The 21874-nt window shown below is 43.9% G+C and overlaps 1 protein-coding gene across 1 annotated transcript in view; it reads right to left on the bottom strand.

Annotated features, from left to right (window-relative positions):
• grm1a (glutamate receptor, metabotropic 1a) overlaps positions 1–21047 on the bottom strand; it is a gene marked incomplete at its 5' end in the record, with an annotated part of 42526 nt that extends 21479 nt beyond the window's left edge. Inside the window, 2 exons of the mRNA XM_079526981.1 lie at positions 15802–16051; positions 20324–21047. Coding sequence (XP_079383107.1) covers positions 15802–16051; positions 20324–21047 — 974 coding nt within the window. The remainder of the gene's footprint in view (positions 1–15801; positions 16052–20323) is intronic.
• Between the last annotated feature and the right edge of the window lie 827 nt (positions 21048–21874).

The following is a 21874-nucleotide window of genomic DNA, read 5'->3' as shown; positions in this document are numbered from 1 at the left end:
TAGTCGACAAAAACTAGACTAACAAAACTAAACTAAACATTCCAGGTGACTAAAGTGTGACAAAAACGAAATGGAATTTTATCCAAAAAACTATGACTAAAACTAAAGTCAAAATTTGCTGTCAAAATCAACACTGCTACTGTGCTGTGGCAGAACTCCTGACACTCCTCTGAACCGGACAGGGGCCTAATGAGAAATGTGTCAAATCATTATTGTCTCCACCAGGCCGAAGGCATGGGGAGAGAGTATGTTTTGCACTCCGTCCGTGTGTGTGTCCGTCCTTCCGTCCGTCTGTTACCAGCTAATCTCCGGCACCGTTAACCCGGTCGATGCCAAACTTTGCACACACACTCCCTGGATGCCAACGATGAACCTCTGCCCCACATTTTCCAGAACGGCCTGTTATAGCGCCACCATGAGGCAGCTTTTCACATTTTTTACCTAAAACTGCACCGATCTGCGTGAAACGTTGCATGCACACTCCCTAGAGGCCAAGGACAAACCTTTGACCTGCATTTTCCGCATCTGCCTTTTATAGCGCCACCAGGAGGCCGACTTTTGTAAAACACATTTTTTGATATTACTCCTCCAGATTCTGTCCAAAAATCTCACAAATCGTTACACAGTATCTCTATGGTCATGTGCTCAAGTCTGATCTGTCCGATATTTCATATTCCATCCTAATTGGCTATAATTGGCTTTCACAGTTTGCAAGATTGCCCTGTTTTGAACAAAAGCCTCAAATCATGAACGCAGCATGCAATTTACGTGAAATCTTTCACACATTTTCTTACTAGGCTGAGGAATATATCCCACCCTTTTCATATTGGCCTGTTATAGCGCCACCAACAGGTTGATTTTTGCAAAACACATTTTTGGAACAAAATGCCTCAAATCATCCAATTGCCATCAAAGGCGTATGAAGAAATGGCACCCTTTTCACATTGGCCTATTATAGCGCCACCAGGAGGCCACAACCTGACCTGCCCTGGTGGAGACCTGTGCCCCGAGGGGCACTTTTTCTAGTTTCCAATCTTAATTAAACCCGGAGAGTGTTAGAATGGACCCAAATGGACCTGTTCAATTAACTGCGTACATAATAACTTACATTCTTTGATTGTGTAGACTCTTGCGAGCGTAGAATGAAACCAAAGGGTTTCAATTTACACTCTCAAGAGTTAAAGATCTATAAGGGTCCATTTGGTTATACCAACTCTCTGCCCAGTTTTTAAAGATGTCACAACTCCTCAAATACCCTCTTAGTTTTTGCAACTGGAAAGTAGCACATACTGTAGGCAATTCTCAGCAATTTGTTGCAAGGTACAGCGAGTACCAGCTAGTTTAGTGACAAACACAAGGGAAAGCAGAACATATCTCTGTTATCAGCTATCGTTTTTGTCAAAAAATTGTCCCCCTATTTTTATTTTTCTCTCAATGTTTAGTTCAGTTAGATAACTCACGAATAGATTGAACAGATGTTTATTATAGAATGAGAATTCTAGTGTGGATAAAATATGTCATATCTTGGCATTCGGCTCTGCTACATATTTCTCCCCTGCTCGGAACAAACGCATATGTAGAAGGAACGCATGAAGAACACAGACTTAGGTGACCGTGAGCTTAAATACCATGCCCAATTGGTCAGCGTATATGACATATGGGGGTGAGCTGGGAAGAGCTGACGGTAGGGCTGTCCGGGGCGCCGCCCTGATAGTTTGAAGATGCAGGCAAGCAAGTGCATCTTCAGCTTGAAACAGTAGGAATGACTAGGAATGATCGACCTTGGATGCATATCAACAGCTATTCATAGTTTCACAGGCGGCTCACAGCTTGAAACAGTAGGAATGACTAGGAATGACCGACCTTGGATGCATATCAACAGCTATTCACAGTTTCACAGGCGGCTCACAGCTTGAACAATAGGAATGACTAGGAATGACCGACCTTGGATGCATATCAATGGTGACTCTCCATCCATTTAAAGAGTTAACAGTGTGGTTCCTTGGCTACTGTCACTACAGTCGGTCCTATAGGGAGAGCACCAACGCTCACATTTCTCCTATATTGTGTGACGTCTTTTCACCCGACAGTGAAGAGTTCCCCGGGAGGACGTAAAGCATGAGGAGGTACAGATATTCCTAAAGAGGCTATGCATGTGACGTAATCTGCTTCCTCAATTCAGTCTAGATGAGGGGGCGTGTCCACTCAGTCTAGATGAGGGGGGCGTGTCCACTCTGTCTAGATGAGGGGTCGTGTCAATTCAGTCTAGATGAGGGGGCGTGTCCACTCAGTCTAGATGAGGGGGACGTCTAGATGAGGGGGGCGTGTCCACTCAGTGTAGATGAGGGGGGCGTGTCCACTCAGTCTAGGTGAGGGGGGCGTGTCCACTCAGTCTAGATGAGGAGGGCATGTCCACTCAGTCTAGATGAGGGGGGCGTGTCCACTCAGTGTAGATGAGGGGGGCGTGTCCAATCAGTGTAGATGAGGAGGGCGTGTCCACTCAGTCTAGATGAGGGGGGCGTGTCCACTCAGTCTAGATGAGGAGGGCGTGTCCACTCAGTCTAGGTGAGGAGGGCGTGTCCACTCAGTCTAGATGAGGGGGCGTGTCCACTCAGTCTAGATGGGCGTGTCCACTCAGTCTAGATGAGGAGGGCGTGTCCACTCAGTCTAGATGAGGGGGGCGTGTCCACTCAGTCTAGATGGGTGTGTCCCAGTGGAAAAGTGACACATGTGCATATACTCTCTGTAGCGTTCCACGCCACCCCACTGAACGAGCGCCCTGACCAGACTTGACCAGTAGCGGAGTGGCTAGTGCAGCGACAGAGATGGTCCGTTGCGTTTGTGTGGACACTCGGCCCACCTGGAGGCAGTCTCTGCATGCTATCACCTATATCTTACGTGGTAACCTTACAGGTATGTATATGCATGAAGATTGAGGTAAACTTGAAAGTATTCAGTTATATCGGGACACAGCACACAGACAAGCGCACGCACAAACGTGTGGGCGCGCACGCACGCACGCACGCACGCACGCACGCACGCACGCACGCACGCACGCACACACACACACACACACACACACACACACACACACACACACACACACACACACACACACACACACACACACACACACACACACACACACACACACACACACACACACACACACACACAGATAATGCTGTCTGTAGCCTCAGCCATTTTATTATTCAGCAGGCATTACGTTCAAATTTCCTCAGGTAAAATGTATCTTCTATAAAGCCCCATGATTAATTAATAACAGAGAAATGATTAATTCCTGAGACTACAGATTTTACAGCATTGTTTAGAGCGGCTGAGCACACCAATAATAACTGGATCATTTATTAAGGTAGAGGAGCCTGCAGTGCAAACTCCTCCTGTCTGTCGGATGATCTACTTCCAGTTTGATAGCACATTTGTATATTTATGAAGCCATGAATTAATTGGCAGGCTAGAGTTAATCACATGCACAATTTCCCCTGGAGAATGAATGGGAAGAGTCTGGCGTGCCGTGACTTTTTTCCCACCCTAAATCATGATAATCAGGTATTAATATTATATAAGGAGGAAGGATTTAAAAAAAAAAAAAAGGTGTACCAACCTGCAGGGAAACTCCCCCCTGTCAGGTGTAAAGGAGCAACTTGGACACTCAGGCATGAAGGAAGCATGAGTTCAAGTCCGTTGCTCTCCCCATGTCCCCCATATATGGGGACTAGGTTGGCGGAGGCTGTGTAGATACCAGGATCACATTAGATAATTGACACAGGGGTGAAAAATGGGTTACAAAATCGTGGGATAAAAAAATATATATATATAAAAAAAAAGTGTACAGTAGTTGTTAAAATGTCGTTTTTATGTGGACACAACCAGTTCATTAAGTATAGGCCTGGTTTGCCTGGTGATGGGTGGTGATCCATCTGAACTGAAGCCGCACCCACAGCTGTTGTTGCATGATAAAGGGGGAGGGGTTAGGGGAGGGGATGCTATTGTGATGTCACTATGTCACTGTTTTTTTTCCGTTGGCACGTTTGACTGTGAAGGTTTCATCCTCCAGGAAGAAACCATAAATACAAAAGGAAGACATAACATACAAACAACCACACCAAGGGGTCTAATGAAGTACTGTTGCGGTGTCACCTCATAAACACATGAAAAACTGGAAAGAATCTTTAACAAAAGTAGGCCTACCTTCCCTATGATGAAAGAGGAAGATATTTTACATGACCATAGAGTCTTTGTTGTAGCCAATTTTAATGTGTATATTGTGTATTTGAAGGTATAGTCGCTGTGATATTGTTGTGATATTACTGATTGACCTGGGTATAGGCGGGCCGGGGATTGTAGGTACAGTGCTGCTGTATGGGGCTGAGACATGGACCTTCACAGCACAACAGGAAAGAGCCCTGGATGTCTACACACAAGAATGCTACCAATCATACTATAGGTGTCAAATGGACGGACCACATCAGAAATATGGTTGATTGATTGATTGATTGAAAATTGTATTAACAGTTTGCAGAATTACAGTACATTTCAAGCACAAACTCAATACAAAGGCTGTTAACTGTGAGTGGACGACCCAATTAAGCATTACACTTGTTTACAACAGGGTCCACCATGTTCAATTCATCAAAACATTTAGAGACGTACAAATAGACACTTCTATATAGACAAAGAACAGTACAGGAATTCATCATAATGGAGGTAAAAAGGGAAAAGAAACATATACAGTGAGGGGAAAAAGGGGGGGCGGTGGGGGGGATTCAGATTTTACGGGGGCCAGTTTCGAATTGCAGCCATCCGTAGGTGCCCTTTGAGAGCGGTTTTGAAGGAGTCAAGGGATTCGCATGTCTTAATGACTGTTGGTAGGGCGTTCCACATTTTGGTGGCATAGGAGCGAAAAGAATTTAGTCCCTTGTTTGTGCCGAATCTGGGTTGAACATGATTCGTTGCACTCCCTCTGGTGTTGTGGGTGTGGACTTCGTTAACATTAAGGAAGTATCTACACAGGTACATGGGGGTATCTTGGTGGAGTATCGAATCTTGTGGACCAGACCCATTGCAAGATGCTGTACTCTGTCGCCGACCCTAAGCCATGCCAGGTTCTGTACGTATACAGGAGACCTACCGCTGGTCACAGACAAAGTCAGAGAGAGAAGGATGAGGCTGGTAGGGCACTGTGTGCGTATGCGTCAGGCACCCGGCCGGAACTAGTGGCAAGCAAATTGACACACTGTGGGCAGGCTGGCAGCCAACCCAGGGCAAAGCCAGGAAAGACAAGAAGCACATCACCTATAGATGCACCGTGGAGTCTGCGGCGCGACAGCAGAGCTAACAACACTTCAGAGTTCAATACCCTGATGACCCTCATGCTAGACTGAGTGCTGCTGAGTGACTGACGCTGAGTTGGTGTTGGCTAGACCGCACTCTCGCATCACATCAGCAATAGATAGCGGTAATAGGCTGTCTATCTGTCTACGGTCACAGCCACCTATAGCTATTGCCACTATAGTGGATACCATAACCAACACATCGTCATATCGAACAAACTGAAGCCTTCTTGAGAGAGTACGTGTTTGACATGGAAGCACAGCATTGCTACTGCATAAATGGAAATGTCCATACATTCTATATGGTCACGACTTACCTGTAATTGCTATGAATGCCCGAATAGCTTTATTTGAAAACACTTTTTACTTTCCCTGTAACTCACGGACTACTGGGGTGTACATTATCATTACAGTGTCCTCAGTGTTAATTATTTTTTCCCCCCAACAATTAACAGAATTGTAGTTTAGTTTAATTGTACATTAGCACAGTATGTGCATGTATCTTCCAAAGAACACTTTCTCTCATTCTTTGTTCTGCGTCTCCTGTATTTCTTAATCCTGTCTTTGTAATTTCTATTCAGCAGTGGTGTTAAGGGGGGAAGTTTACTGTAAATTGTGTTTCTAACACAAGCTATCAAATGTGCTACCAACACATTGTGATTGCGTTTTAAAAAAAACCCATTTGTAACATTCACTCAGAGGGGAGCTTACTTAAATAAAAGTATTGTGGTATATTTGGATTATTTTCTCTAGCAGTAGTGGTTGTTTTTTGAATACTGCAGCAACAACCGCTGCCAGAATAATACACCATCCTACTGCACTGCATGCCCCATTGCCCCACTATCATTTTAATTCCTCGCCTCCCCAAAGTCTTTCCACACTACTATTGTTTTATCTCCCCGCCTCCTCCATCTGATGCAGCTCATCTAACGTGATAGCAGCGGTGGTTTGTTAGCTCCGTGGTACCAGCAGGTCTCTCCTGAGGCGACGGAGAGGACCCCGGTCGAGCTGGGAGCCATTAAAAGCCCATGCAGGCGGCTTTTACTTATTCATCATGCCCCAGTTTGAGTTTGGAGATCTATCGCCTCTCCATGGACAGGAAACACTGCGGGGAGGAGAGCATGTATTCTCCCTCTTGCACCAGATCCCACTGTTAATTCTGTTCTTCTGCTGTAGCTAATATTGGAGTGATTTGTTGTCATTGTGTGTGTTGTGTGCGTCTGCCTGCGTGTATATTTCTGTATGATATTAGCATGTGTATGTGTGTGTGTGTGTGTGTGTGTGTGTGTGTGTGTGTGTGTGTGTGTGTGTGTGAGAGAGAGATACTCATGTTTGTATATGTGCATTACATTACATATCTTCATACTGTGCTCCGGTACTGGGAGCTGTACGAACAAGCCTTTCAGCCTCTGTGTTATGAGTCCATGCCAGTGTGCTATGTTCTGCTCACTGTGACTCCAGTGTCATTCGCCCCATACACACTGTAAAGCAAGGCATCAAGTGGAGAGAGACGTCCTTCACAGCGTGTTGTTGCTTTCAATTAAAACCGAGAGGCGTTATAAATATTCAGATTGCACGCGTTGTGCAACCTTGCTTAGTCTAAACCAATATCCAAATCATGACTCTCAAAAATGCCAATAAATACATACACATTTGAAGACAAATATTCCAAGCAAGGCCACAAAACAATGTATCTAATGAAAATCTTGGAAACAGGAATTTCTGACATGTCCGCCATTTTGTCAGAGAAGAAGCTATTGTTGTCTCCAGGGACAGTGAGACCTCAAACTCAGAGTGAGGACGACAACGGCATTCATTCCGAAGGACACATTTTCTTTCTACAGAGAATGTGCAGCAGCCGACATTAGTAGGTTAGCACAGCAGGGGTTCTCAACGTTTTTGACTGGGGACCCCCGAAATGCTTTGGCCATGTCTCGTGATAGATTAAAAGTGAATGTGGAACGGTGAGAATAAGTAAACCACTGATCTCTGTCTACCTATCAGACTCTTTTTCTCTCCACCTTTTTCAGCTAGTGTAAAAAAATTCAGCTAGTGTAGATTTATGTCCTAACACAAACATTAAATGCCATTGACAATGAATGGGTAATTTACGTATATGTAGACGAGCAAATCGCTATTTCTGTTAAATTCCCATTGACAATGAATGGAGAATATGGTCATAAATCGACATGTTACGTCATGATGACGTACGATGATAAGAGCGCCCCTCACTTCACACAGGTGTGATTTTTGCCATCATAATTCATGTATTAGTATAATGTGTGGCAGTTCAGCCTGCCACTGAGACTGAATTCAACACACAGGGTTAAGGTTTTGAGGTATTATTTATGTTGCAGAGTGATATTGGTTATTTTGACTTTTGTATATTGTGTGGTGCTTGATTGATTACTGATTGGTGGCTCCATTGTAGGGAGCACCTACCAACTGTGGGTTTGGGTAGGGGACATGCCAACAGTGTTTTTGAGTGGTGTAAACCACTCCTACAACTGGCTTTGTTAGTTTACGTGTTGTTAGTTTACGTGTCAAAGAATTAGCATGGTTGCTATGGTCACCCAGTTCACACAGGTGTGATTTCATTACGTCAGACATTATGTCAGACCACAGCTGATCAGTCTATATAAGACCTTACACCGCTCAGTTCACACGGGTGTGATTTTTGTATATACTAGTCCTTACCCGTTCTGAATATATGAACAGCAAATGATGTTGGCCAGATGGGGCAGTAGAGAGTACTCTCTACTGCCCCATCTGGCGGAGTCAGGTTAATATAAGGAAGTGTAGGCTACAGACAGACAGAGTGACAGACATTTTTCTGTGCTTTTATAGATAGATAGAGAGAACTCTGATTATATTATATGTGGATTAAGTGAATTGTGGATAAATATTATAATGTGTAATGATTTAAATGTGAATTATACAAGTGTTAAAGTATTGTCTCTGGACATGGGGCTGTTATAATTGTGGAATCAATTGGGGTTGGTACGGTCCAGTGGGCCTAGCCTATATTTAAGAAGGGGGACCTGCCACTGTCGATCAGTCGATGTAGGGCTGTTGTAGACCAGGAGGGCCAACCTATTCAGCCATTTGTATATAGTTTTGCTGTGTTTTTGTTCTAGACACAAGGTGAATAAAAACTCAGGACTCTGACTTGCTATCTTGGGTAATTTTGAACATTTTTGAGTCTTGAATCTAATGCCTTTTTGGGCCCATACTACCTCGCACTGAGCAAAGTGTGACATAATGTATTACACGTATGTGTTCAAAGAATGCCTAATGAAAGAAAGATGGGTTTTTTTAAGCGAACAATTAAGCTATCGGTATCATGCCATGATGCACGTCATGTAAAGAACGTATTAAGAAGCTCTGTTTTTTCAGCGCGGCGAGGTCGCTTCTCGTCTTACTGGTGTATTTGGAGTAGTCTCGTGAAACCATGATCGGGATGCCAGCCTTCTTCTGGGACATCTAAACTCAATATAGGCGCAAGAACAGCTGTGACAACTACATTAACAAACGTATGCCTACTGGTTTGGAAACAAAGCAAAGTTAAAGCAAAGTTCTTTGTTTACCCAGGGTGAATGGACTAAGCTCGAGATGCTTGTTTACAGCCAGACCCTGCTCATAGAACATTTCATGGTAGGGGTTCAATGCCTTGCTCAAGGGCACTTCAGCGGTGGTAATTTTAACGTGCCGGTCCGGGGATTCGAACTGGCGACCTTCCGATAACAAGACTGTTCCGCAAACCATCCGGCCATCGCTGCCCATTAAACCAAGCCTGTTTAAATCTCTGAATTGTTTCCACCCACTTTTAGCCCCTACGTTGCATTTCTATCCGTGGTATACAGTATAGGTGTAGACTAGTAACTAGATGTGCATTTTAAAAATGTATGAGCTCTGAATTAGATAGACATTAAGACAGACAACATTCAAATTGTAGCCTATTTTAGCTGGGGGAAGGTCTTCCACCCTTGAAATAGTATCATTTCAGCAATTATCCTACTCAATCAGCTGTTACCCAGCTGTTGTTAGACAACCAACTAGCAATTACGGTGCGCTCCTTCCAGTTCATGGGAGCAAAAATGATAATGCATGTGCAACGTCAGACAGTATTTCCTGATAAATATCAATGTGTTTGTTTCTTGTTGTATTCACCAAAATAAAGCAGGGCTAATTCGTCTATTCAGTATTAGTGCTGCTGCTACTAGCGATAAGGTATCTTTTTGTTCACAGCTCACACTATTTGCTCAGCTACTTGCAAGAGAACATGAATAGGCAGAATTTCACATCCTTCAAATTCTCCCCTCAGAGATGCAGGGCGGATAAAAGTCCTAGTGATGACAGGAGGAAGCCAGTTAGATGTGTCGCACTACAACTCTCTCGCTCCCTCTCTCTGTCTCCCTAAACGATTCATTTATTCCAGCTCAGAGTCAAAGGCGCGTGACATACAGTACACCATATACAGTAACATCCCCCAACCCTCTGTGCACTTCAGCGGCGCCACAAACTTAAATGGTCACTAGTGCACGGTCACTAGTGCAAAGCTACAGTATTGTGTGAGTACAGTCAGAGCCTCCCTTTTCCCACTCTGTGTGTCCATTTTGTCTGGAGTGTGTTGAAAGTAGAATGAAATGGGACACAGACCAAAATTGTGTCTGTAAGAGTGGTAGAAATGGCCATCATCAAGTGGAAAAGCCGCTTATGCAAATTGCGTTCCGTAATAACAGCATTCAGAGTTCAGACAGAATTAACAAGATACAGAGGCTGAACGCAGTTAATTGCAAGAGAGCAAGCAGGCGGACGGGTGGGTGTGTTCACTCGACTCTATCATGCTGAGAACACAGAGGAAATAGATGCTGTTTTTGGGGAGATATGCAGGTTACTTCAGTAACCATGGTTCTTTAAGCTTCATTTCACGAAATAGTTCGCCTATAGACCACCGAAGTCCTGACGTCACTGTCAGTAGAGGGCGCCAGTCCACAGGTTTGTGTACTTTTTATTTGCATTGAAATCCCCATAGGGGGATTTTAGATCTCTTCATATAAGAACTGTGTTTGAAATAAACCGATCATCCCGGCCTTTCCACTCATATGGATATGACTCGACTGAAGGTGGAAATGTACAAATATACCCAAAGAGTAACACAATAAGTGTTACAAACGAGTCAAACAACCCAGAGACTACATTTCAGGGTAGGTGGGGTGGCTGCAGCTGCCCGTCGCACAACATAAACTGACATGTTAATTAAGTTTTGTTTTTTAATATATTTAATATTTCGTGTTTAGTACGATCTCGAGTCACCGCCAGCTGAGCTTACGTCAACGAGGAATCTCAGGAACGCAATGTGTTGACAGCTGGGCGTGATGTATATTAGCAGCGACATTGCTTTCATATGTACTTTCAAGGCTTTTGCGGCCAAATTAATTCCATTTTCTCCAGAAACTGGCTGTATCAAATATGAATGGACATCATTAACGACGCACAGCCACAGAAAGGCCGGGATGATCGGTTTATTTTTCAAACACAGTTCTTGTGTTCTTGCTGAAAAGAACAAGACATATATTCAATTATGAATTGTTAGCAGGGGTTGAATTAATGTGCCTATGTGCAGCACAGATTCAATCACAGAAGCAGTGGAACAACAAACAACAACAACAACAAAAATAAACTTTGTTGGTCATGAGCTTGACCATCAAACTCTCAACAAGACCAGATTTTCAGTACACTACACCTGTGGTTCCTAAACAGTGGGTCGAGACCCATTTGTGGGTTGCGGACACATTTGTATGCGTCCCTACTCCCTTTAATTTTTGTTTCCTACATTTTGTTTTCAATTATTTTCAACATTTTCATGAATTATTTAAAAACCGTCATTTCCGTTACAAGTTCCATAAATTATAAAACAAATGTTTAAGAAGTTTGTGGCTTTTCTTTCAACTACCAACAGCAATGGACGAATGGAGTCGCCCGCAAACAAGCATCAAGCATCTAGTAATGTCACGTCCTGTCCTAGGACGTACCACGCCTAGACCGCCGTCCCTACCTTTGCCCCTCTGTTGCCTCCCTTCCCCTGGCTGATTGTGAGACTGTGTCCACCTGTGCTTCTAAGCTGAAGAGACTTTGGTTAATGAGCATGGAGGTATATTAGGGACTCTGTGTTATTGGTTAGGTTGCTCGATTATAACACTGTGTTTCCCAAGAGTGGGACTTTATGTTATATATGCCCTGGGAGGGTTTTCTGAGTTAAAATAAAAGTACTTGAGTGCAAGTCATTGTTGCCTGGGTTATTCCGCATACGGGTCCAAATACTGAGGTGTTCCTGACAAGTAATCTGATCTGCTGCTTTGCACCCTCGTCTAAAAAGGTTACTATTTAAAAATGAACAAATGAAGTCATAATTCAAATTAGTGTTGAGATACTTTTGAAGCCACACAGTATAAGACTTGTGAAGGTTTCAAAGACCTGCCTAGGTTAATAAGACATACTCCTGAGAGAGAGAAACAACATACAGTAGCAGACAGTAGACATGCATGATGCATCATAGTGTTAACTGCTGCCTCTATAGAGCGTTGCAGTCCCGCCCCCTACCATGGACCAGGAAATGAATCCCAATGCATTTTTCCCATAGACATTTCTTAAAGTATTTATTTAAAGACGGTTACGCCGCGGACAAAGCCAACTGGAGTCGTGACAACTCATGACAACACAAACAATATTTTGGACCAAACAAATAATTACAAAGAAGAAAAACAACAAAAAAAGTGTTGTAACCTGCCGTTTTTTTCTTCTTTCTAATTATTTGTTCGGCCCAAAAAATTGTGTTTGTTGTCATGATTTGTCACGACTCGAGTTGGCTTTGTCCGCGGCGTAAACGTCTTTAAATAAATACTTTCTGAAATGTCTATGAGGAAAATGAACGGAGAATCATTTCCTGGTCCAGGGTAGGGGGCGGGACAGCGACGCTCTATAGAAGCCCTTTCAATCAAAGGACATCCAAGGACATTTATGACTGAAATGAATGTCCTTCCTCAGCTTTTAAAGGCAGCAGCCAGATCTATATAATCAGAAGAAATTGCATTGCGGATGCAAAATAGTATACTATTTGTGATGATGATGATGTTGTTTGCAATTTGTTGAAAGCTAAAAACTTCAGATTCACTCCTGACAATAAACTTTCCGTCATTTATTATGGAGCTGCCTTGTGTTGAATTATGGCATGTTTGGCACAAAACATGCTGTGAGAAATTAGTTTGAGCTACTTTTAAATATATTAAAAGAATAACATGCCATCCTTCTCATAAGCATAAGATAAATATATCAGTTAGATAAATATATCAGTTCTGTGCGAAAGACAAAAACACATTCATTTATCAAACGCGGTGACAGAAATGCCTCGGTTTTGTTTACTGCCTGGACAGAGTGTCTCATCTAGAAGAGCCTTTCTGAACTGCCTTTAAGAACACCGAACAAAAACACCATTCAAAAAAATACATGTTTCTCAAAAATCCTGCACTATATCAGTGCCTGGTGTGTGGCTGTAAAAATTGATAACTATGTACTATACTAGTAGTAGGCTACTGTTAGAGATTGATTCATGACATGACATGACATGACACACACGCACACACACACACACACACACACACACACACACACACACACACACACACACACACACACACACACACACACACACACACACACACACACACACACACACACACACACACACACACACACAGACTCCTCTGTCATTTTCACCATCGCTGTCATCTCCCTCTTTCCCTGCCTCTCTCTCGCTCTCTTTTGTGACCCAGAAGCGCAAGAAGCTAAGCCGCGCTTCGCTCCATGCGTCCATGGAGACTGCCACAATAGCTAAAAACAGATGCACTCTCATGTGTCCTACGGAGGAGGGAAAAGGAGAGAGGTGTAACAGAGTGGCGTCACCATGGATAATTCATGCGGCATTTACTGTAAGTCTTAAGGGAGAGTGCCTCCCTGTGACGTACAGTACAACACAAACACTACAACACCTCTTCCCATGACCAGTCACAAATACTTCATTTCTACACCTCTGTGTTATCTTAACCCTGCTGAGAGTGTAGATATGGACCAAAATGGTAGTGCTGCATGATTCTTGCTCAAATGTGAATCTCGATTTCCCTCCACAATAATTGAGATAACGATTCACACACAATTGTCATTTTCTTTCCATGGACATTGCCTATTTATTGTCTTTCGGTCTGTAGTTGCTGCAGTTGCTACATTACATTCAAAATGTGGCACCAACTACTGTGGCTTTAAACAGACAACATCAAAGTGCTCGACTTAAACCTCTCTTGTACCAAAAAACACAAGAGGAACTAAGATGAATCGGACTGCCAACTAGTGCTGCAACATTCTTGCTCAAATTTAGACATGAGATCGCATAGGTGTCTGAGTCTAGATCACGATCTTTCTTTCGATTAATCCTGCAGCACTACTAAAATGGACTACAGGGTCCATGGATCTAGGCAGGACGTGAGGCACATCATAAGTAGATTCCCATCCTGCCATACCACCTACATCAGCCCATGCACAATAAAGTCCTCAGTGTTCACCCTGCACTTCGTCTCCGAGTGTGTACTGTATACACAGTACATATACATAAAGTTCAAGCACATATCCTATCCTGCCGAACTGAACCACTGCATCCAGTTAAAATGACAATAGGCTACATGATGTCTGAGTATACAAAAAGTCATCAGGGTTAGTTGAAGTTTTTAACCTATAGTTTAAATGATCTAGTTTGTCAGCTCTTATAGAGACACCTTTAGTTTGTGATACGCGCTCAACCAGAAGCTCATAACAAATGTGTTAGTGAAATGAGACCAGGCCATTACTAATAGTGATAGGACTGGATTTATGACACTCCAAAGAGGAGTCTTATAGCCAATGCTGCAGTAGATAATGCTAAGAGTACTTAAGCAAAGACTGAGCTGTGTGTCTTGTTTGTCACATCCTGTCCATCCCATCGATTTTGTGTTGGGTTCATTCAGCGTTCGGCAAGTCAATCAATCAATCAATCAATCAATCAATCAATCAATCAATCAATCAATCAATCTTTGTTTGTTGTATATATGTGTATATATATAATACGCACGCACGCACGCACGCACGCACGCACGCACGCACGCACGCACGCACGCACGCACGCACGCACGCACGCACGCACGCACGCACGCACGCACACACACACACACACACACACACACACACACACACACACACACACACACACACACACACACACACACAATAATATAATATATAATATATAATATCATATCTTATGGCATAACATCCAGCTGGGTAAGTGTGAGGTGACTTTGCTAGCCCTTTTCTAATGAGAAAGATTAAGGCTACAGTCACTCATTGTCACTCAGCATTGGCATACAGAGAGAGAGAGAGGGAGAGAGAGAGAGAGAGAGAGAGAGAGAGAGAGAGAGAGAGAGAGAGAGAGAGAGAGAGAGAGAGAGAGAGAGAGAGAGAGAGAGAGAGAGAGAGAGAGAGAGAGAGAGCGTAGTGAGATGGGGGGGGGGGGGGGGGGGACCAGGGAAAAGAGGGAAAAAGGAGGACACATTGAAGAGAGTGGAACGAGGTGATGTCATCACACAAAGAACAAAGGCCATGAGAGGAATGTTAAAGTTTAAACCGATCAATCATGTTCAACACACGTTTAAATGGACCTGCATGATCGACCATGCAGTTCTGTCTTCATATAATGGTGTGCATCAATTTGATAATCATTTCCATGTTTTGTAAGGCAGAAAGTGAGCGCGAGAGTTTGTTGGTTTGGGGGAGTGGGGGGTTGCAAAATGAGGCAGCTTTCCCCTCAACAGTTTCCCCATCTTTGATGGATACAAATTATTCATTACTGGAGAAATGTTCTCTCGCCAACACAATTGAAATGTGGGCTAATTCTTCTCAGTTGCCTTGGTGATATGCACATTGGGAGGCAGACAGTACAGTGCCCTGTAAAGCCACCCACCCCCAGAGCTCATCACTGGCTCTTAAAGATCCGACACAAGCTCTCGGCAGTGGACCCACCTAACCTCGCGTCACCAGGCTTTCCACCTCGGCGTCGCTTTGTTTTGTCTTTGTTGTTTTTTGGAATAAAATATGGATATACCAAACAAACTATTCCAATAATTACTTGATTCATATGCCGCGTCAAGGCTTTTATTGGCTAAAATTAGGATGCCCTTGATCACGGGGAATGTTGGGTATACTTCTGATTCCGCTTTGTGGTTTCCTGCCTGATGACTACAAATCAGTGAGTACAACATGACGTAAGTTACCATCCGCTCCCGACCGGATCATAAACCCGAAAAGGAATGCTTCCCAGGCTAGGACCGACCGACCAGAAATCGCCATGAGATTCTCCACTTACCTGCCGACGAGAAGGAACTCCCCGGCCACGCCCAGGCGTCTCATGGCCATGAGGAGTCCTCGGACGGTCATGCCCTCACAGAAACACACCACCACGCGTGCTTTGGGCAGACGCTCCCGCAGTTTCTTCAGCAGGCGGTCAAAGTGTTTCTCTCCCGCGTTGCTGTAGATCTTGTCCGAGTGGGCGATGCATAAGCCATCCTGGGATGCCAGCTCCTTGAAAGCCTCCATGCCGCTCTCCCCATAGCTTCCTGTGCGTGGTGGACGAAGAAAGGGATTCAGTTCTTTCTAACCCATTTAGACCTGAGGACGCATGTGTGTCATATTATAGCTTTAAACCCATTTTGGGCGGGAACCCCTTTTGGTGTTTTAACTAAGCATTATGTTATACTATTGAAAAATAGCAGATCTACAAGCTCATAGCGCGCCACTCGGTGGCGCGCTATGAACTTGTAGGTCTGCTATTTTTGAAAAATCGTAAAAATGCGGCACAAATCTTTGAATATATATTCTTTCAAAGCGAACGTTTTTTTTATTTCGACGTCAGGCCTGAATGGGTTAAGCACACAGTGGTAGCATAGCATAAAATGGTGATGATGTACCAGGGGGGGCAAAAAAAACTATTTTTGCATTATGAGAATAAACATTTAAATATGCATATTAGTGCAATCTAATTCCTTTGAATGTAAACACGTTAAAGGGTCTGAGCGGTTTACAAAATGAGGGGATACAATATAAGACATATTTTGTCTTCTTCCTGCACAGAGTTTCTCATCTAGAAGAGCCTTTCTGAACTGTACTTAAGAGCAAGAATACAGAACAAAAGCAATGTTTTCCTATTTGTTACCATTCAGAAGAATTAATGTTTCTCAAAATCCCTGCACTCTATCAGTGCCTTGTGCGTGCGTGTGACAGTCTGACAGTCAGAGCTTGCTACTGACTGACTGTAATGAAAGCCACAAGGGGCAATGAGGGTTGGCCTTTGGTACATTACAACAACCTGATTAACAGCCCAGTGAATACCGGTAACTTAGTCAAGAAAGTGGACCACAATACACAAGCATCTGACTAGTAGATTGTATGAGTGTGTGTGTGTGTGTGTGTGTGTGTGTGTGTGTGTGTGTGTGTGTGTGTGTGTGTGTGTGTGTGCGTGCGTGTGCGAGTGTGTGTGTGTGTGCGCGCATGCGTGCGTGCGTGTTTGTGTCAAAACAAGAAACACATAGGCCTATCTATTTACAGGACAGTATAGATACATTTATATAGAAATAGCCAAGGAGCCCTTATTTCTGGGCACAGTATGGTTATATTCAACAGGGAAGATAGAGGCAGAGATGGGCACCAGACTAATGCATTTACTTTAGCACACAATGGGCCCTTGTGTCGATTTTCCAAATGTCCTTTGATGATAGTTTCAATTGCCTCACTTCAGTCTCCCCCTGGAAAATGGCATCATGATAGCAATTATGTTGCTGTTATTTCTCCTTCTGCTGGGACTGTCGGATAGGTGGGTGGAAGTGCATTAGTTACCTGCTCACTTGACACTGTATTGGCCTGCGTTGTGTATTCCTGCCAGTCTGATGGTAATTGGACCAGGTAATTTATGCAATTGCAGACCTCTCTGGCTGTTGCTATGGGAAACAAGCTACTTTTGAACTTGTCTTAGGTGGTGGGGAAAATAGTCTCACGATCTTTGAGTCATTCGTGACCAGAGATAACTCAGAGGCAATTAAAGACAGACATTCAAACAGATGGATTTTCAGCAGGGTTCCTAAAAACTCAGCGGATGGTCTTAATCTGCCAGATTATTGTAGTGATTTTACTTGTCGAAAAGCAGTGATATATATTCAACTGTATAAGACAGCATTCATGAGCTTTTATGGAATTTCCATTTACATGGGAACCATGTGGGAAATATACCGTATGACATCCCATTTTAAGACAATTTCAAGCTTTGAGTTTAGCATAAATACAGTCTAGTGGTTAGAACGCATGGCCTCTCATGCGAAAGGTTGTGGGTTCGAACCCTGCCTTGGGTCGACGTCAGCAAGGGCATGCGGTCGCAACGGGGACCTAACGTCAAATTAAAATGGGTTCAGTTCTTTTGAGGTGGCGTGTCTGAAGCCTGTCCTGGACGGGGAATGAATGAATGAATGAATGAATGAATGAATGAATGAATGAACAAAATAAAAAAATAAAAAATAAAGTTGGGCAATTACAGTATAGTCTAATAATTTCTCTCTCTTGCAAATATACCCCATCCTGTATGCTCTATCCTTACATTGTGACTTTGATCACCAAACCCAGAGGCTCCTACTCAGATACCTGACGCCCCCTAGCAATCTCTCGAGGTACTACAGTACATACCCCCCATTCTCCTCATGTCCCTCTCCCGTCCAAGACCAATGTTGTCTCACGGTGTGACGGTACACACGGCTCCTTAAACCTCCAGAGGGGATTCTGGGCAATGCAGCCCGTCAGGCATAATTTGGGTGCACACCACTGATTGTGTTTCACTGGCACTTTAATGAAGAGCCAGCTAATTCAGTATGCAGTAATTACACTTTGCCCTCCTCCTGTTTCTCCATTTTAACTTATTTATCTGCATCTTATGCAAAAGTGCTGTAATGACGAGCAACCTGGAGAGTTTCCATAAGAAAGTGAGTGCTTCGAGCACAATAAAATATAGCCTCCTGTCTATCATAATAGCAAGTCAAACTGTTTTAAGATTTGAAATGAATAGAGCTTTGTCAGAGTACCTGTTGTCCCTCCATATATGGAGATCTTTTTATCTGTCGGTCTAACACCTGTCGGTCTGGATCTGTCTGTCCCTTTCATGCCCATGGAGATCCCTGAAGTCATTTGTACATTCCCCATACCCTGTATGTTGGCATGCCCAATTGCCCATATATGGGGATATACATAATTAAGAAAGTACTGCCGAAGCAGACTATTAACTTCCCAGGCACTTTAGGGGCCGGCCCCATATTTAGTATGATAGCTCATTGTGATGTATTCATATTTTACTATGTACCTATTTATCCTCTCGCATGATTTTTTTTATCCTGTCTTGGTACCATAATTAGTCTTTTTGATACTGTGTAAGAAGATAACAGTTGACACCTGTCTTCAATTACTGTTGATTGTATCTCACATATATAAAGACCTCACTTCCTGTTATCTTGTCATATACCGCTGACGAAGGCCACACAGGCCGAAACGTTATCAACTCTCGTCAGAGGTAAATAAATCCATGTGAAATACAATGAGTGCTGGCATTTTCTTCATTTCAACCGATATACATAATTAATTATACATACTGTATAATAATTATACATACTGTATAATTATCTCCAATAATTATACATACTGCATAATTATACATACTGTATAATTATGCCCATATATGGACATATCGGTCGGATTGGCGGTTCTGGACAATCGCATATCAGAACAACTCTGTGGCGGGCACTGCACTCCCTTGAGTACCAGATCTCCATAATGTTTATGGTTATATCAGAGTCATGGTGACATGCCTACATATACTGTACGGCGTATCGGGTTTGTTTATGGTTATGTCCACATCATAGTGGCATGCTTATATATGGGCATATGGGGTTTGTTTATGGTTATGTCCACATCATAGTGGCATGCTTATATATGGGCACATGGGGTTTGTTTATGGTTAAGTCTGCGTCTGACGTGGCCGTGGTCCTGCCTATACAGTATATGGGCATATGGGGTTTGTTTATGGTTATGGGGCCACGGGCTGGCTGGTAGATTAGGGTCCCAGTGATAAAACTCACACCAAATGGGGGTCTGTGGTCTACTGCGTATCAAACCAGGAACCCTTAAGGATTAAAAGGGTTGAGAAATCACTGATCGTTCCTACACTAATGGAAGACAAATGTGTAACTTCTAAGTTTAACTCCTCACCCATTTCATTGAAGTATTATTACTGTTACTTTGGTAATGGCCCGCTGTTCCCTGCACTTTTAGGTCACAGTAATTGACACAAATGATGCGAGCCCTTTGACTCTGTGGTTGAAAATGTAATGTTTATAGGCTAACAATGACTTCACTCTGGCTTATAGGGCCCCTGAGCAGGAGCCTGGTAGACACGCTCAGTAGCCTAATAATCCATTCTTAGACGTATTCAACATTTCACTATTAAACATAAATAGGATATTATTCTTTTTCATGGAAAATTGAATCAATTAATCGCAAAAACATGGAGATCATTTTGAAGATCAGGGGTTGGCAACATTAATGTCTTGATTTGGGGGCTTAGCTCGAAAAGGTTGCATGGGCAATGGGTTGTGATGGGCAATCAGACCATTAAACTAAACAAACTAAGAAGTTGTTGGCTGTTTTCGAATGGAATGGTTTAATAGCACTGAATTGCCAGAAAGTGAACATCAACAACTTCAAGTTGGTTTACATACTGTATAGGGTATGCTACTCTGTGTTGTATCTGGGCTAATCAATCATGCCAGCTTTATACATCCCACGTTCATGCGACTTACCCTCAGTGTGCACCGCCGACACATAGGTCCAGTTGTATCGTTTGACAATGTCCAGCATTGCCCGGGCCTGGAGCACGTCCGAGGGCACGACCCTCAGGAAGTACTTGAATAAGGTCTTGTCACTGAGGTCAGTACTGGTGGCAGAGTAGGCAATCTGAGGGATGTTGAACAGCTGGAGTAGGTTCTGCACCTGTATCGCAACGGAGCTGGACCCTGGTCCAATCACGCCGGCAATGGGCTTTTTGGTGGGCGGGGGCTGGTTGGACGTGGTGCCGTCAATGCACCACTTGGACCCATCCTTGTCGTCCCGGATGGAAATGAGGGAGTCCCGGATGAACTCGATGCTCTGCTCCAGGGCCACGGAGGAGTGCCAGCAGGAGTCTCTGATCTCGCAGCCCAGGCTGATGTTGGGGAGCAGGTTGGGGTCCGAGTTGATCCGGTCCAACGCGTGGAACATAGCCTCCACGCGCTGGATGCCGTACTGCTCGCGGACGTCCCCGCACTTTCGATCGGCCACTCTCTCGGCGGAGGGCTGGTGGTGGACGGAGAACAGCGCGCCGATGATCACGTCTCCATCCATCCGCGCCACGGAGCGCGCCACGGCGCGCGGGACCGCCGCCCGCTCGTAGATTCGACTGCTGTGGGAGGAGAGCACGAGGCCGCCGCGGAGGAACAACACGGGAAGACACAGGAGCACGAGGAGACCCATCTTTACGCGTGTCATATTCCACGTCGCGTGAGCAGCCGCGCCGGCTGTGCAGGCATTCTATCTGCTCGTGCTGGCGGTGGAGCGGAGTGTCAGTAGATCCACGTTTAACCCAGAGACCACGGTCTGTGAGCGCACTCCCTGGAACATATCCATAATCCACGCACACCTGCGGAGACGGTGACATCGGCTGTCATATATAAAACGCAACCACTTGCATTTCGTCGCTGGGTTTGAAAGTAAAGTGTTTGCAGCTTTCCCCCTTAATTTTTCACCTATATAGCCTTTAATTAAAATAGCCCCAAGGCTGGTGGCTGAATTAGCCTAATAACAATATCATTGTAACGTAACCCATTGAATCGTATAGCTACCATGCACTCTTTTCACTGAGAAAAACAGACCCCGTCCAGCACCATGGACAGTGCACTTAAAAAAAGGAACCAGATACAAGGACATCTTCGGGGCAGCGCCTGCATGGGCTATCAATCATTATCTTTGGTTATAAACATTATTTTACACAATTAGAATCATGTATATAGGCCTATTGCCTAATACGAGAACAGCAGTCCCATCAGAGATGGTTCGAATAAATCTGGATTAAGTCTAGCATTAGAATAACATTGTATATTTCCACATTAAATTGCACATACACATCTATCTGCATTCTTCGAGAAAGGTGTCACCGCATGCCACGCAATTATCAGCAGACCCAACTGATAATACAATAGGCTACCATACACAAAACAGGCTGCATCGAATACGGCTGATTGGCGGGGCATCGGTATTCTCAATAATTGCCTCCGTATGAAAACGGAATATCTGGTCCCCTCATAGGCTACTCTGGG

This window comes from Electrona antarctica, assembly GCF_951216825.1.
Source record: "Electrona antarctica genome assembly, chromosome: 17".
Lineage (NCBI taxonomy): Eukaryota > Metazoa > Chordata > Actinopteri > Myctophiformes > Myctophidae > Electrona > Electrona antarctica.
This window is presented reverse-complemented; position numbering and strand designations above follow the sequence as displayed.